At 37.4% G+C, this 15,651-nt stretch overlaps 2 protein-coding genes across 2 annotated transcripts in view; one reads left to right on the forward strand and one right to left on the reverse strand.

The window, feature by feature from the left end:
• Positions 1 to 10,530, forward strand: part of LOC126366238 (heparan-alpha-glucosaminide N-acetyltransferase) — a 33,537-nt gene extending 23,007 nt beyond the window's left edge. The window contains exons 4-10 of the mRNA XM_050009289.1: positions 2,086 to 2,242; positions 3,555 to 3,759; positions 5,878 to 6,045; positions 7,064 to 7,185; positions 7,650 to 7,819; positions 8,883 to 9,069; positions 9,257 to 10,530. Coding sequence (XP_049865246.1) covers positions 2,086 to 2,242; positions 3,555 to 3,759; positions 5,878 to 6,045; positions 7,064 to 7,185; positions 7,650 to 7,819; positions 8,883 to 9,069; positions 9,257 to 9,551 — 1,304 coding nt within the window. The 3' untranslated portion in view covers positions 9,552 to 10,530. The remainder of the gene's footprint in view (positions 1 to 2,085; positions 2,243 to 3,554; positions 3,760 to 5,877; positions 6,046 to 7,063; positions 7,186 to 7,649; positions 7,820 to 8,882; positions 9,070 to 9,256) is intronic.
• Positions 10,531 to 14,586: 4,056 nt separating this feature from the next.
• Positions 14,587 to 15,651, reverse strand: part of LOC126366296 (cyclic AMP response element-binding protein A) — a 147,463-nt gene continuing 146,398 nt past the window's right edge. Inside the window, exon 7 of the mRNA XM_050009389.1 lies at positions 14,587 to 15,223. Within this exon, the coding sequence (XP_049865346.1) occupies positions 15,035 to 15,223 (189 nt within the window). The 3' untranslated portion in view covers positions 14,587 to 15,034. The remainder of the gene's footprint in view (positions 15,224 to 15,651) is intronic.

Raw genomic sequence — 15,651 nt, forward strand, 5'->3', positions numbered from 1 at the left:
CTGACGAATTCAAAAAGTAGGTGACCAATTATCATCGGCGTGTCCTCGACTTTCTTTATGTTCGATAATGAAAATGGATAGTTTTCAACAAAATTGTCCACACCGCTAAATGATTTTTCCTTGCAAGGTCTTAGAATTAAAGATAACTCGGTAGCGGATTTAGTTATTAATTCATAAGGTGTATTAGCTAGGAACTGTAAAGCTTCCTCTGTGTCTGTTGTATTAAAATCTAGATATTCTGCTAGTTTTATAGCTGCTTTGTAATCAGATTCAATGAACATCCCTTCACTTAGAGGTGTTCCACTTTGGGCTATAATTCTTTTAAATAGTTTATCTTTAGAAGAATATAGATGCAATATCGTTGAACACGACCCAGCGCCTTGCCCACCTATAGTAATTTCGTCAGAATTTCCTCCAAAATTATTAATATTACTTTTGATCCACTTCATCGCTTGGTACTGGTCTTTAAGGCCTTGGTTTCCAGGTACGTGAGGACTATCGAGACACATGAATCCATATGGGCCTAATCGATAGTTGATGGTAACCACTATGACACCTTGGTTGACCAAATCTCTCGGATGATATTGAATCCCAAATCCATATTCAAATTCACCGCCGTGAATCCAAAAGAGAACGGGTAATAGATTTTTGTGACTGGCTTCATATGGCACATAAATATTCAGTCGAAGACAATCCACGCTCTCACGATATCTTCCAACTCTTGGAGCTAACCCTGGCTTCAGGTCTAGTTGAGGACATATCACAGATCCGTCGTCAGCATCGAAAATTTTGTCACCAAAACTTTGTGGCGGTTGAGCAGCCTGTAATAATAATTATATATGACGAAAATTAGTTGCATTGTAAAGTAGTTAATATATCAGTGTTTCAAAGAAGATTGATAGTGTGATAGAGAGAGACGGAGAGTTACAGTATCAGTAAGTGATTCTTTAATTTACTTACACCAAAGGGATTAGTCGGATCCACTTGTGCGTAAGGTATTCCGAGAAAATAAGAATACAGGCCATCAGAAGCTTTCACACCCCTCATTAACCCTTGATCAGTGCGAACTAAAGGATCGATCCTCAAATCGCTAACAACTTTACTGGCTAAGAATATCACACTCACTAGTACAAATGTTTTCATAGTCATTAACATAATAAAAGTAAAACTTGATTTGAAAACAGATGTTGTTGTTACTAGATCAAACAATGTATTGATAGCACAAATGTACAATGTAAAGGAATTTTATCGAGGGTTTACAGTGTGTTATCTGCTCTCTGAAGAGGTTGATGTGCAACAGCGCGATATTTCGGTGACGTCTCGCTTAGATCAAACAACTCATTTATATTATTTCTGGGTTGAATGGCAGCTTAGGCTGAAAAGCAGACAAGGATCACACGAATTTTCAGTTTAATATGGAATTATAATCACTATTACAAAACTAATGAAGTCGGTTTTTGTTTTATATATTTTGAAATTTTGGTATGCCGTGCCGTGATATTACGCGCCAAATTCTTCTAGAATTAATATCGACCTTAACTGTTCTATGACAGTGAAGTGAATTTTAATGAAGAAAATGCCAAGAAATTTTTTCACGTTTTTTCTATGACATCATAGTAGGTACGAGTAACATGGGTCTATAGTCTAATTTATAATTTTAACGTAAGTACTTATGTTAATAGTAAATAATCTAATTTGTTGGTCGCTACCCTCATGTTTCCCTCTCTCAAATCTCTACGAATACTTATTTAAGTAGAAATCGCAGAAATATATCAAGATTTGTAGTAGAGTTATTTTTAAGAAATCATTTTCTAAACAATAAACCTCGATGTTTTTCAATCACTGTTCAAATTTTTATTTTCATTAATTTGGGCAAATGCAATGGGTGTCTGTTCTGGTTGGACCTAATAAGGATTCAACTAGAATAGACTATATGACTAATGTATACTTCTAATAATTTTATTTACTTAAATAGAATTGTTTAATTTGATACTAACTTACTTTTAAGGTTTTCTACTAACAAATGTATGGATGAAAGTCTGAAATAAAAATGTTTTTTTTTATTAATTTAACATTTGTCTCCAGCTCTGCTCCTACTGCTGGGCGTATTGGGAGCAGCATGGGTGCTGTACGGGGTGGGCAGGCTGATCATGTCGCGTGTGAGGCGGACGGGCAAGCTGCGCTATGGAGACAAGGAGCTGGCCATCCAACAACGACTACGGGCGTTGGACACCTTCAGAGGGTGAGAACACGGGGCTAAAAATGCCTCATCAAAAAACCTTTCCAACCTCTTTCTTCTGTTCCGCAGAAGCAGTTCCTTTTTTAGCAGAATTGCGTAAATGTGTCCATTGATTTCCGGCATGCCTTTTTGAGTACTTATTAACATACATACATATTTTAAACAGATGCTATTTGGTATCATAGTTGACAAAAATAAATCATGAATGAACTTTGCCATAAGAGCTGATGCCTATTTATATTAGTCCATACCTACACTAAATTATTTATTAAATTAATGTATTTATTTGTACTCTCTTGTGTAAGTTGATTTTATTACATGTTTTGATTGTAAGTTATGTGTTATTTCGTATTTTGCTCCACATTTGTTACTGTGGTGTCCCTATATAATAATCGTTTCTTTCATTCTTGTGAAGAGAATATTGTTTAAACAGAATCATAAATTGAAACAAATGAAGTATTTTTAATTTGCCTGGAAACGATTTCATCATGTCCGATATACGAGTATGATACGTGATGGTGAAGTAATTGTTGGTTTCAATTGAGTGCCTTTGTAGGTAAACGGAAATTACCCGTTTGTAAACGTCAATCAGTCATGGCATCTTCACCACCCACCTATGGAAGTGCTGAATCGTTAAACATCGAATACACTACAAATATACTTTATTGAACCAAAATAAAAGAAAAAAAATACAAAAGAGACTTAACTAGGTACATGGCAAAAAGGATTTTTGTATTTTTGTTTAATTTTTTTTTTCAAGGCTCATCCGAGTCAGAATTTTTTTAAATTTAACTTTCTCTTTGAAAATTACTTACATATCTTTATCATAATTCTCCTCTAAGATGTATATTTTATTTTAATTCAAAATATACAAAATTAATGTCAGCTTTTCGCTTCTAGAAGAAGTTGCAGTAGTTTCAGGCGGATGAGACGTTCGTTATGTAAAAATTAACGATTCAAAGTGTAACTATGTTACCTACTGAATAAAGATATTTTTGAATTTGAATTGGAATCTACCGTATTGAACTACATCTTCACTTATAGGTAAAAATAACTTCTCTAGCATTTAAAAATCGGTTACAATTAATACGTTTCGAATTTAGCTAATATTTAGTCATAATCCTTATTGCACAGGCAATTTCAACGAATTTCTTGGAAGCATTATCGTAGCGTTATCCTGTCTTCACAGGGTCCGCTTACCTAACCTGAATATTTGACAGATCCTGTGAAGAACTCCCGTGGGTAGCCGGTATATTTAGTGATCTTAAGTAGGTACTTTGAATGTCATTGCACCAATCTTCATCAAATATTTCAGGTTGGCGATAGTAATGATGATCTTCGTGAACGATGGTGCTGGCGGCTACTGGTGGTTGGAGCACGCTACCTGGAACGGCCTGTGTGCCGGTGACCTGGTGTTCCCCGCCTTTCTCTGGATCATGGGTGTCTGTGTACCCCTGTCTGTCAAGAGCGCCTTCGCTAAAGGCGTCCCGAGGTGGAAGATCTGCGCGCATATCCTTAGAGTGAGTATTATATCTATTATGTGTTACGACTTCTTGATCTTTCTACTGATGGTTGGAATATGTCATTGGGAACGATCTACGTAACATTCTCATACAGTGCTTGTTTGCTTGTTTTACTGAATATTTTTGCAAATTATGTAACAGCTACTTACTTTATAGAATGAAACAGACAAGGTGTCTGCATCAACTGTTAGCCGACAGGTATATTTAACTTTTTATGACTCTCAAAAGCAAGTTTATTTGTACTTTTGCGTCGACATCATTTCAACTAACGCAATTTGCTAAGTTTTATTTTTCGGACACCAGTTCATTGTTAAATATTGTCTCTTACAAAATCTCGATGAAATAATATTCGTTTCTCATTTGAGACAGTATTGCGCTTGCCTCTCACCTTGAGATCACAGGTTCAAATCCAGCACAGGCCTAAACCAATGACTGTCGAATTTGTTTTCGAAATCATGTTTGGATCATAAATGATTATCACGTGCTCAGCAGTGAAGGAAAACATCGTGAGGAAACCCACATTCCCGAGAGTTTTCCCTTCGCGAGTTGGAAGGTCAGACAGGCAGTCGCTTCTATAAAAAAACCGGGCCTGTCAAATCTTCAGGTTAGGTAGGCGGACCCTGTGAAAAACGGGATAACGCTAGGGAGATGATGATTTGAAACAGTATGGCGCAATGTAAGGTCGATGCAACTCTGAACTTACGTAAGCTCTCTCTTCGCAATCTTACAACGCTGCAAAATTTCGTACTGCACCGGTTACTGCGAACAAGATGAGTCAGTTAACCTTTAAAAACCAGTATTGATATTACGTAAAGCTGCAACATCAATTAGATCACACCTGTTACGGGATCAACTGAATCATAATACGTATTTGCGAAATTACACCCAATAAAACAAGAATTTTCCCAGCAAAATGCAAATTCCTTCCCAAGATCTAGGCGATACGGCAACAGTAGCAGTATTTGCCGAGTTTATGCAAGATCACCAAAGAACTTCAAGTTCTCAGCATGCGATCCGTTCACTTTCACACTTATTACATAACATAACTTCCTTATTCTATCGATTTGATCTCTCACCTACAAAATCAACGTTGCTTGTCACGCATTTAGATTCCTAATTGAGATTCTATGTTCGCGTGATCAACGCACGCTCTCTCTAATAATGTGAATTCTGCAGCATACACTGGTTTGTTTGTTCTGTTTAGTTTGAAAATTGCAACGTCATTTGCTTCAACGGATACGTGATTCTTAATACTAGATTGCGTGAATCATTAGCTCGACGCGACCTAGTATTGCGGCCTGGTTTGGATAGTCGAAAGGAGGCTGATACTATTCATTTGGAACTCTCAGAACAATGGTCAGTCGGTGTCGCGATGTGAATTGGACCGGTGTCTTGTCAGCTAATTAATGAGGATGTCAAATAGAGACAGGAGACTTGAGTATGAGGTGTTAAATGAACCCGTTAAGAAATTAAGTTCCTGGTGACACGAAAGATTTGTGCGAATGAGAAGGAAATATTAATTTTAAAGGTCAACTTTTTTATTTTAAAGAACTGCTAACCGTAGCGTCATAATTGCCAGTACATTTAGGTATACCTAAAACTGCTTGGATAGTTTATCCAAGCTCTATTGAATTTATGTTCTCCATATTGACATTATTGATTGGTTTTAGACGGCTCCTATACACCTTAGTGTGCAACCTCATTGACACAAGGGTAATGTATTACGTTTTAACAATAAAATAGCAGATAATATTTTAAAGTCAGAAAATAAATAAGTTAAAAATTTAAAAAAAAATAATGATTACCTAAATGATAAAAATGTCTGGTATTGAACGTGTTCCTCTAGATATTAAATAACTTTTGATTTAAAAGATGTATTGCTGTTGCAGTTTCGTGTCATTTCTTCTCCTCAGCCATAACACGTTGCGAAATGACGTAAACTCAAAAATGTTACATTGATCTTCAACAAGTTTATGATACTTACGTTGATAATTACGTTGAATACATGATTCTGATCACACCATGATAATTACGTTGAATAAATGATTCTGATTTCTGATTTCAGTATACTTAATTTGCAAGCGTTATACATAATACGGAGTATCTCCTTCACAGCGGTCGGTGATAATGTTCCTACTGGGCATGTCTCTGAACACGATCTACGGCTCCAACATGCTCCACGAGCTGAGGATATTTGGAGTGCTGCAGCGGCTGGCGGTGGCGTACCTCGTCTCCGCCGGTTTCTACGCGCTCACCGCTCCCAAGTATTATACTCCGCCGCGGGTGAGTTATGGTGATATTGTTTACTGTTGTTTATTTTTTAGTAAGTGAATAAGATCTACGGCTGTGATATGCTTCACGAGCTGAGAATATTGGAAGTGCTGCAGCGGCTACCGGTAGCATGCTCACATCTCCCCCGGTTTCTAAGCGCTCGTCACTCCCAAGTATTTTATTATAACTACATCGCCCCTGGTACTAAAAAAAAAAAACTTAATACTAACTTTATACTACTTAGTAGACTTAATCTTACCATACCCAAGCCGGGTATGGGTATGGTGAAATTAAGTCTACTTTGCTGTCACTATTTCTATTTTTAGTGTTTGAATTAAGAAGGCAAGCGTTATTTTAATTAAGTGGTTTAATAAATGAGTTATTGTTTTTGTTTATTAGCACGCATACGAAAAATCAAATAAAGGAGGATTTCTTGAAAGCCGTAAGGTATGTGATCCTAATTAGGGTCCCTAATTAAATATAACCTGCCTAAACCTATCTACCTACACTTTACATATTTATACCTACATTTAGCTGATAATATGTTAATTTGGGAAATAGGCTTTTTTTGTTATGTGTATCTGAAATTGAATTGTAATACCAAACATTCTTATTTAGTAGTTAATGTTGGTTAATTTATTAGTTAATATACCTAAGTACTTTCATACTTATTATATTATAGACTACTTAACATTACATTTATATACAACATGAAGTTTAAATGAATATATATCCTATCACCACCTATCACGTTGGTCTAACAAAAAGCTTGCTGAAGTGTGTACTTATTTCATCTGATTATCCGAAAGTAAGACGATCCGTGCTTCAGAAGGCACGTTAAGCCGTTGGTCCCGGTTACTACTTACTGATGTAAGTACGTAGTCGTTACATGAGTAACCCTAACACCAGGGTTGATGAGGTTGTTAATCCGCCTCACAACCCACACGATAGAAGATCTGACGATGAACGTACTTCTGGCTATCTCAATGGGGATTATATGAGCTTATGTGTCTTATATAAATATTTTCAGGGTGCGTGCGGTCAAGCCCTGAAGGACGTGCTATCGTGCGTGTGGTGCTGGGTGCTTGCTGCAGGGCTCATCACCGTCCACACTGTCATCACCTTCGCGGTCCATGACCCCCACTGTCCCGCGTGAGTTGTTTGTTTTAGTCTTTATTTTTATAGAGTGCTTTCACGAGGACGACATGGTCACGGTCATGTAGGTACTTACATGTACCTATATTAATAGCGACCATGTATAAATACCAGCAAGCAATACCTATCTATAGGCTATCAACGTTTGCTATGCTAATTTCCATGTTCATAAAATATTAGATTTATCGTAAGTATATCAGTATTTGAATTCAGAAGTAAGTTTTTTTGTTGTTTTGTTTTGATAACTGCGTGAATAATAGAAGCAGTTTTTTAAATTATGCAGTAGGTAGGTATATTGGGAGCGTTTAGTGAGTAGATTTTTTGTTGAAAGTTACTTATTAGTAATTGATTCTTCGCGCGAAATAGCTTTTTATACTTGCATCCGTTGACCCCACAACGCTTCCGGTAATTTTTCGTGTTTTGAAACATATGTATGTATATAATCTGATTGTTACTTGCAGTGGTTACCTCGGTCCCGGTGGCAAACATGACGACTGGGTGGCGTCGAACTGCAGCGGCGGCGCGGCCGGGTACATCGACCGCCTGCTACTCGGCGATTCACATCTGTTCCAACGAAGCGACGCTAGGAGGATCTACGGGGGACTTGCCACGGACCCCGAGGGACTCTTAGGTAGGCCATTTTACGTAGTTTTATAACTGGAGATGCACCGCCTTAGTATAAAACGAAGACTAAGGGTGCCTTTCCACACAGAGATGTGCTATGCTACGATGCTGCGGATGCGTTTGATATCCACCAATCATATTCATTGGTGCACATAGCATAGCACCGATGGAAACGGATTCAACTAAAATATGTTTTTTATATGGAAGGATGTGCTATATGTGCTATGGATGTGTGCTATGGGTGTGTGCTATGGATGCGTGCTGTGGATGCGTACTTTAGCTACGTTCCGAGCAGAGTACCTACAGTATGCCCGCATAGCTCGTAGCACAGCTACTTTGCGGAGGCGCATCTTCGTTTTGGTCACATAGTTTCGTAGCGCAGCTTATACATCCATACACAACAGCAGCAGCTATGCGAACAGCATAGCTGCATAGCGCATCTCTGGTGGAAAGGCACCCTTAAGATAAAATTGGTTTAAAATAATAATCCGCGCTATGAAAATATCGATACGTTATAATGCAAGACTTCTTCCGTGATACAGACTCCACCTATGTTTTACACCTAAGTAAATAATTTTTTTAGTCTTTATATAACACTGTGTGTGTTTATGTATTAACCTCAGAATACGCATTTTACTCAATTTTGTCCGGCCAAGTAGGTAGTTAATGCCATCTGCGGCAAATCTACAATGAGTCACGTCAAAAAAAAAGCATTTTACTCAAACTCACTCTCGTAATCAGCAATTCCTGACATTTTTCTACTGAAATGGGAGTAGATAGATAAAAACCGAAAAGGTAGACAATACGTCGCTAAGTTGCCAAAGCGTCGCCAAGTAAGTTACCCACCATACAGTTCAAATTAAATATTTGGCTATCGTCGGCGACGCGACGTAGCCAGAGCGTTTATTTGAGCTGTGGCCCAAAAATATTGGGGATACACCATCAATAATGGTCAATACTGTGATCAGTGAGTCAGCACGTAACCGTTCTTCTAGTTGGTGTTTGTAAAGATTAATTTGAAACGATGTTGTAATGTATCTAATAGTATCATTTATTACCGCTTATTCCAGGCTGCCTAACCTCATCAGTGCAAGCCCTGTTGGGCGTGCAAGCAGGAGCTACAGTGCTGCTGCAGCGCTCCCACAAGTCTCGCGTGTCTCGGTGGCTGGCGTGGGCGCTGGTCTTCGCTTTGGTCGGCGCTCTGCTTGCTGGATTCTCTAGGGAACATGGGTCCATTCCCATCAATAAGAACCTTTGGTGAGTACACTTTGTAACTTCTTCTTTCGTGTGAGTTGTGAGACTAATGATCGACCTTATCAACCCTGGTGTCAGGGTTACTGTTGAACCGCCAAAGGCCTTTGACAGACTGACTCAAGGCGCTCACATTATCATAGTAAATATCTACTTACTAAAAAGCTGATAACTTTGAACTTTTTTACCGCAGGTCCATGTCGTTCGTGCTGGTAACTTCAGCCTGCTCGCTGGTTCTCCTCAGCATCTGTTACGTGTTCACTGATGCGTGGCGGCTGTGGGGCGGAGGACCCTTTAGGGCTCCAGGCCTCAACGCCATCGCCCTCTACATCGGCCACTCCCTTTGCTCTCATCTCTTTCCCTTCCACTGGAAAGTCCCCCACATGAGGACTCATAGTATACACCTGGCTGAAGCCGTTTGGGGAACGGCCCTGTGGGTCATAATCGCTCATGTCATGGCCAAGAAGAAAGTGTTTATTACTCTTTGAAGCTCTTGAATAATATGCCTTTTTAGAATTTTCTAAGATTATTGTGAATGTTGTGATGATGATGTTGAACAAAAATATTTGGCAGACATGCATAACGTCTTGTGCCCGCATTACTAAAGCAATAATATCTTCACTAAATGTGCAGTGGAGAAATATGGTACTCCTTCGGGTGAAAGACGTTTTAGTCCAGTGGTCTATGGATCTCGAGGACAGTCTCACGCGACTAAGACCATTATTGAAGGGGAGTGAGGTGTTGAGTAGCGAATGCAAACGTATAAAAGCGCTTACTCAGAAGCTCAACTTTTGAGCGTCACGCTCAACGCGCTCCGACTAAAGTCCTGCCGTCGAGAGAATGCGCATTTGACAGCTGGTGATTCGAATTCGGGATATCTTTGAAGCGGCGAACACATTACGATAAAAAATATTTTGACCTTACATCGGCAATAAATAATACAAAAAATGATATTATAACGTCAATTTACGATAAATATTTATTGTGTATTACATTGCGCAATCTCTCGACGACAGTTCTTTAAACGACATTACCTTGTCTTGCTCAGCTTTCCATTTTAAGTTATAAGAAACTACGCTAAGATATTTTCCACATATTTTGATATTAAACTTTTATGATTAAAAATAAGACTGATGAGTGTTATCTACACCAACCTGCAGTGGAGCAGTGTGGTGGATTTTACTCCATACTCCTTCCGGTTGATTGAGAGGGTCCGTTCCCAGCAGTGGGACTTATATAGGCAGTTTATCTTATCTAATGAGTGTTTAAAATTTAAAACTATGTACCTATTACAATACTATCATGAATTCAAACGTCACGAAACTGAACCGGTGTCTTACTTGAAGTATAAAAATATATTGATTAAAAAATAATCTAGTCTTAAAACTCTATGTAATTTTTATAGTGTTTCAGTGTAATCGTATATAAATTTTAAGTATAAATAAAGTATTAAAACAAAACAAAATATATGGTTTCCATTATAAACGTCAAACTACACTAAGTACTTATAAAGAAAAAACACGCCAACGCAAATTTGAATTTGAATTTTGAATTTGAAATTTGATAAAAAAAAACCGTTTTCCCATTCACCATTTTACTGTTCGAACCCTTTTTCAATTTAACTGGACCCATTTATTCATCTAACTTAATCATTTTTTATCTAACCCAACCCTTTCTTGATCTAATTTAACCCTTTTTTGATCTCACCTAACCCTTTTTTTTGAACTATCCTTACCCGTTTTTGTCTAACATAACCCTTTATTACATATTCTATTCAGCATTAACGTGATAATTATGAATCTTCTCATAATTATTAACTCAATTATCAACATAACAATTCCAAAATACAATAAATGGTAAGAAGATAAATAAAAAAAATATTTCTTGATATTTGGATCACATTATTTTGCTACCTATATTGCTTCTGAATAATAATGAGGGGAAGATGTAATTGTGCCTGGTTGGAATGAAAAGGGTCATCACGTATAGTCTGTTATTCATGAAATTAGAAGGTTAAACAAGGAAGGTTGTAGAGCGCCACTTTTTTTTGTGACTTATTGTAGATTTGCCGCAGATGGCATTAACTACTTGGCCGGATAAATGGGAGCGCTGAAGGCTCTCACCCGGTACAACGTTTAAGACAACAGGCCTGAGGGTGTCCGGCTCGGCTCAGGGCGTCGTCTGAGAGGAAAAATATTTGAAAGAATTAATCGATAGCGATAAGCGCTGAATGAGGGAAATCGTCGACCACGCCGGCGGGGTCGGTATCGGGGCCCTGGTAAAGTACAGCGCCACAGTTTTTCAGGAACATAGCCTGGAAAGTCCCTCAGTGGTAGGTTAAGAAGCATGATAAAATAAAACCACTGACTTACATTTGTCGCTTTATTTAGCTCAAGGGTGACAGTAAATCCGCAATGTCATTGGAAAATAATAATAAAACAAACGATTCAACAAATCATGACTCAAGGTAACAGTGAATAGTTTTAACAAATAAAACTATATTAATAAAATTACACTTTAAATGAATAACAATTATACGGACACGAATTTTATTCCCCTCGTGCCTCGTATAAGTTCGATTCATCTAAGGCTAGATATTTTCTAATATAATTATAATAGATATTAAGTAATATATTGACCAATAGGTTGTATTGAAATAAACAATATATTTCATTACAAGACCACTGTTAGACCAAAGGTTGTCACCCAGTGCGTGCGGTGCTCACTTACTAACATAAAGTATGCATGTTTGGCTTTTCGTTTACACTATGTCGTGACACCCCTACACGTCATAATAATTCGATTTCATACACATTGCATATTTTTACACAGTGTAAGAAACGACCAGCCAATATGTAGATGTACCAATTTTTAAGAACGTGTTAGGGAGTAAGATGCTTTATACAGACTGCGCCCGCAACACGGAATTATATCGAGGGCTTCGACCAATAGCCGTACGACGTTTATCCACATTCGCTGCGTCTATTGGGGAAAGCCTTCGTAAAAATTAGCGCCGGGCGCGACGCAGAACCCGTGTAGCGGGTGTCGATTAATAGGTATTATACATACTGTTGTATACTCTATTCAGTTGCGTCCATCAACTATTCCATTATAAAATGGTAAGAAAATGTATATTGTTTTTATATTTTCGGGGTTTATAAGGTTTTAACGGAAACGGTTGCATCCTGTATAAAGCAGCTCCACGACACATCATTAAACATAAATTCCATAAGTTAAATATCAACTATTTTAGTCAGTTAATATGAGTCGTTTCTCAAATAAATCACTCTTTTGTAGACGGTAAATGCCGTATTAGGAATTAAATATTTTACACGTTAAATACTTTATTCTTTAAAATAAGTATGTATATTTTCTATACCGTAAAGGATACTTCTCAAATTGTCATTTACATATCTAATTCCGACACTTAATCCATATTGGTAAACCCACAGCTGACAGGCACGCATGCAGTCCATGTCAACCTCCTGTAGCACTAACAATACACTAAACTAGAGACTATCGTATAGCGATAAAGACACGTAAAACAGTGTTATATATTGTATATTTTCTAAAACATCTTTAGAAAAAATCTCTTAAAATATATCTCAATTCTTTTATAAAATGATCCCTGGAGAAGTGGGAATATAAGTTATATAATAACGATATATTTTCAGCGCGATATAAATAGAATTTCTCTTATAATTCTAAATAGGAAGAACATTTTTTTTTTAATTTAAAAAGAGACCGTTGTAATTGCACGTAAAAGTTAAAACATTAATAGCAAATAAATATGCTGATATATTCACGTGTATAATTTTCCTATAATTGAATTAATACAATTATGTACAGAATAAATATATTCTTGATGTATATAAGATTATGCTATATAAAAGTATAATATCTTATGATTTAAGATAAATGTATAATGAAGGTGGTAATTTGTACAGAGATGTTAATTGCAATGTTACATTATAGTTACGATATACTTCTATGATTAGAGTAATAAGTACTCGAGCTCACTTTAAGTCACTCATTTATACTACATAAAGGAAAATGGAATGTTTAGTACATTAGAGAATGTTAGTGGTCGCGCGCTTGCAAGCGCAAACTAGCTGTTGGCAAGACCAAACAAAAAACAAATTAATGCTCTGACTGCACGAGATTCTGACATTAATTCTCGGAGAAGCTGGAATATTACGGCTGCTATTGCAAATATAAAATACTGTAAGGGCTTATTGTATGTATGTTACGTTAGTTTCGTTGAAGGCATGCCATTATTTGTACTTGTCGATCTACAGAGCGCAGTATGAACTGAGAATACAGCTAATCTTTCTATCTGGAGGCCTCGACAACGAGGCCCTGTTCTACGAGAGACTAGACATTACCGAAAAAACACTTGTCATAAAAATCGGTCTTTATAAAGGGCCTTTAGATACATATATCTAACCATATCTTAACAGATAAAATCTCTAGGACGATACACATTTCGCTATTAAATGCAAATTCATGGAATTCAATATTATTCAGTAAGACGTACGTACTTGGTCTCATCTTACTTATTATGCTACTAAGATTCCCGAATACATCACATCGCACCAGACAACGCAGTTGGATATTACAAGGTTCACGTATCCCAATGTCACCGTTACGAAGTTAAATCATTTAATAGTAAGTAGTTTAGTCACACGGCTATTGTTCTATCCAATGTTTAGGTGTAGTCGATGTCACTTGAGGACGGTATCGCCAGGAGTACCGTTATACTGGACTCGATCCGAAGCCACAGCGACATACTAATATAACGTATGCTTTGGGTAACAATTTAAATCCTTAACCTAGTTGCACATTTTAATAAAAACACGCACATATTAAGACTTACATTATGTAACGCTTTTACAGCACTATTAAAATATATTACGAGATTTCAAACAACACGCGATATAACAATCGACACTTAACTAAGACCCCAGTACTATTCCCTGTCATATAGTCGTCGCCTCCATGTCTGTGACGAAACGGTGCACAGTTGCAAAAATAAATATCTAGTGTGGCACTTGACAGTATGCACTGCAGTATGACCTGCGCAGATGCAGGCACAGCGCTCCAGCACCACGGAACACTTACACTAACATATAATGAGCAACCATTCAAACGTTAACAGTTCTTTCTTGGACACCTCCGTTATAAATGTAAAATACATCCAAAATATACAATTAAATATACACTCCATGAAGGCAGTCGTTAGACGCCGAACTGTGAGAATCATCATTGTTTTTTAATTCCTCACAGCCATAGTAAGCTTCGATGGAGTCAAATCACAGGCCACCCACGCAATAATACTTTTAGGCGCAAAAGTTTACCTTTAGATCCTGGCACTGTGATCTAACTCGAAACTTGGGGGGTTAAACAGGCCACATAGAAGCAATTCACCTGAAAAGCAATATTGTAATTTGACATTTGCACACATAAAAGTACTTAATGTTGACAAATGTCAAACAGCATTATTGCTTTTCCATGTGAATCGCAATAGGTATTGCCTTTGTAGGCCCCCTGGACGTGTCGCCAGTACAGACGCTGCTTATAGAAAGTAGCTAGCAGGATCTCTGCTGATTACGCGCATGCGGGTAAGACGTAACGTATAGCGACGTCAAACGTAACATCCGTTATAGTAGTACTAGCACCATTATAAGAAAATCTATATTATATGTTTTCTAATACGGATTAAGTATGTGAAAATAAGAATAGCAATTTGAAAGACATACTTTAAAAATGTATGTATTGAAAAGTAAATAAAAGAAAAATTAAATTTAAAAATCAAAAAATATTTTCAAAAATAGAATTTTCGAATATACTACTGGTGCTAGCGACTATAACGACGCAAGAAATGTGCCTACTCTGTGCGAGTGTTCCGGACACGTCGGGCAGAGGGCGACACATTACAACGGTGACGTCACTGAGAGCTCGGCTTGTGACGTCACTTGCGGCCGCCCCGCGTCACCAGGGCCTGGAGAGCGGCCAACTGGCTCAGTAGGTTGGCGTTCTTCGATTCCAAAGTCTCCACCCTCTTGCGGTAATCTGTGTTCTCTGATATGAGCATTTCCACTTTCCTCTCCAGTTGATCCATGTACTCTTTCTTTTTGCGTCTACTTTCTTGTGCTGAAATCTGAAAGCAGAACCAGTAAGGTTACTTTCCTGGTTTATGTAGAATTGGGTCGTGTATTTGGTTTAAAATAAATTATGAAATTCTGACTACTAAAAAAAGAGAGATCTAAATCTAACGAAAAACGTAATAGTATGTCCGACATTCTCACGTTTTTCTATGACGTCACAATGTTATTTTTTACACAAATTCCATAGTAATCTAGTGTTTTGACGATTAGAAAAAAATAACTGATATGACTTGAGTTGGAAATTAGCCTATTAGGTTTCATTAGCATTTATTTCTCTCTATCTAAAGACACGCTTGTCGACTTTCTACAACAACTTTTCAAGCATTTCGGATAACTTGATAACCCTTATAACTGAATGGAGTGGAGTGTAACCTAATACCCCGTTAAAATAGCTACTACGTTGAAATGATTGCTAACAGAA

Source organism: Pectinophora gossypiella, chromosome 4 (genome assembly GCF_024362695.1).
Source record: "Pectinophora gossypiella chromosome 4, ilPecGoss1.1, whole genome shotgun sequence".
NCBI lineage: Eukaryota > Metazoa > Arthropoda > Insecta > Lepidoptera > Gelechiidae > Pectinophora > Pectinophora gossypiella.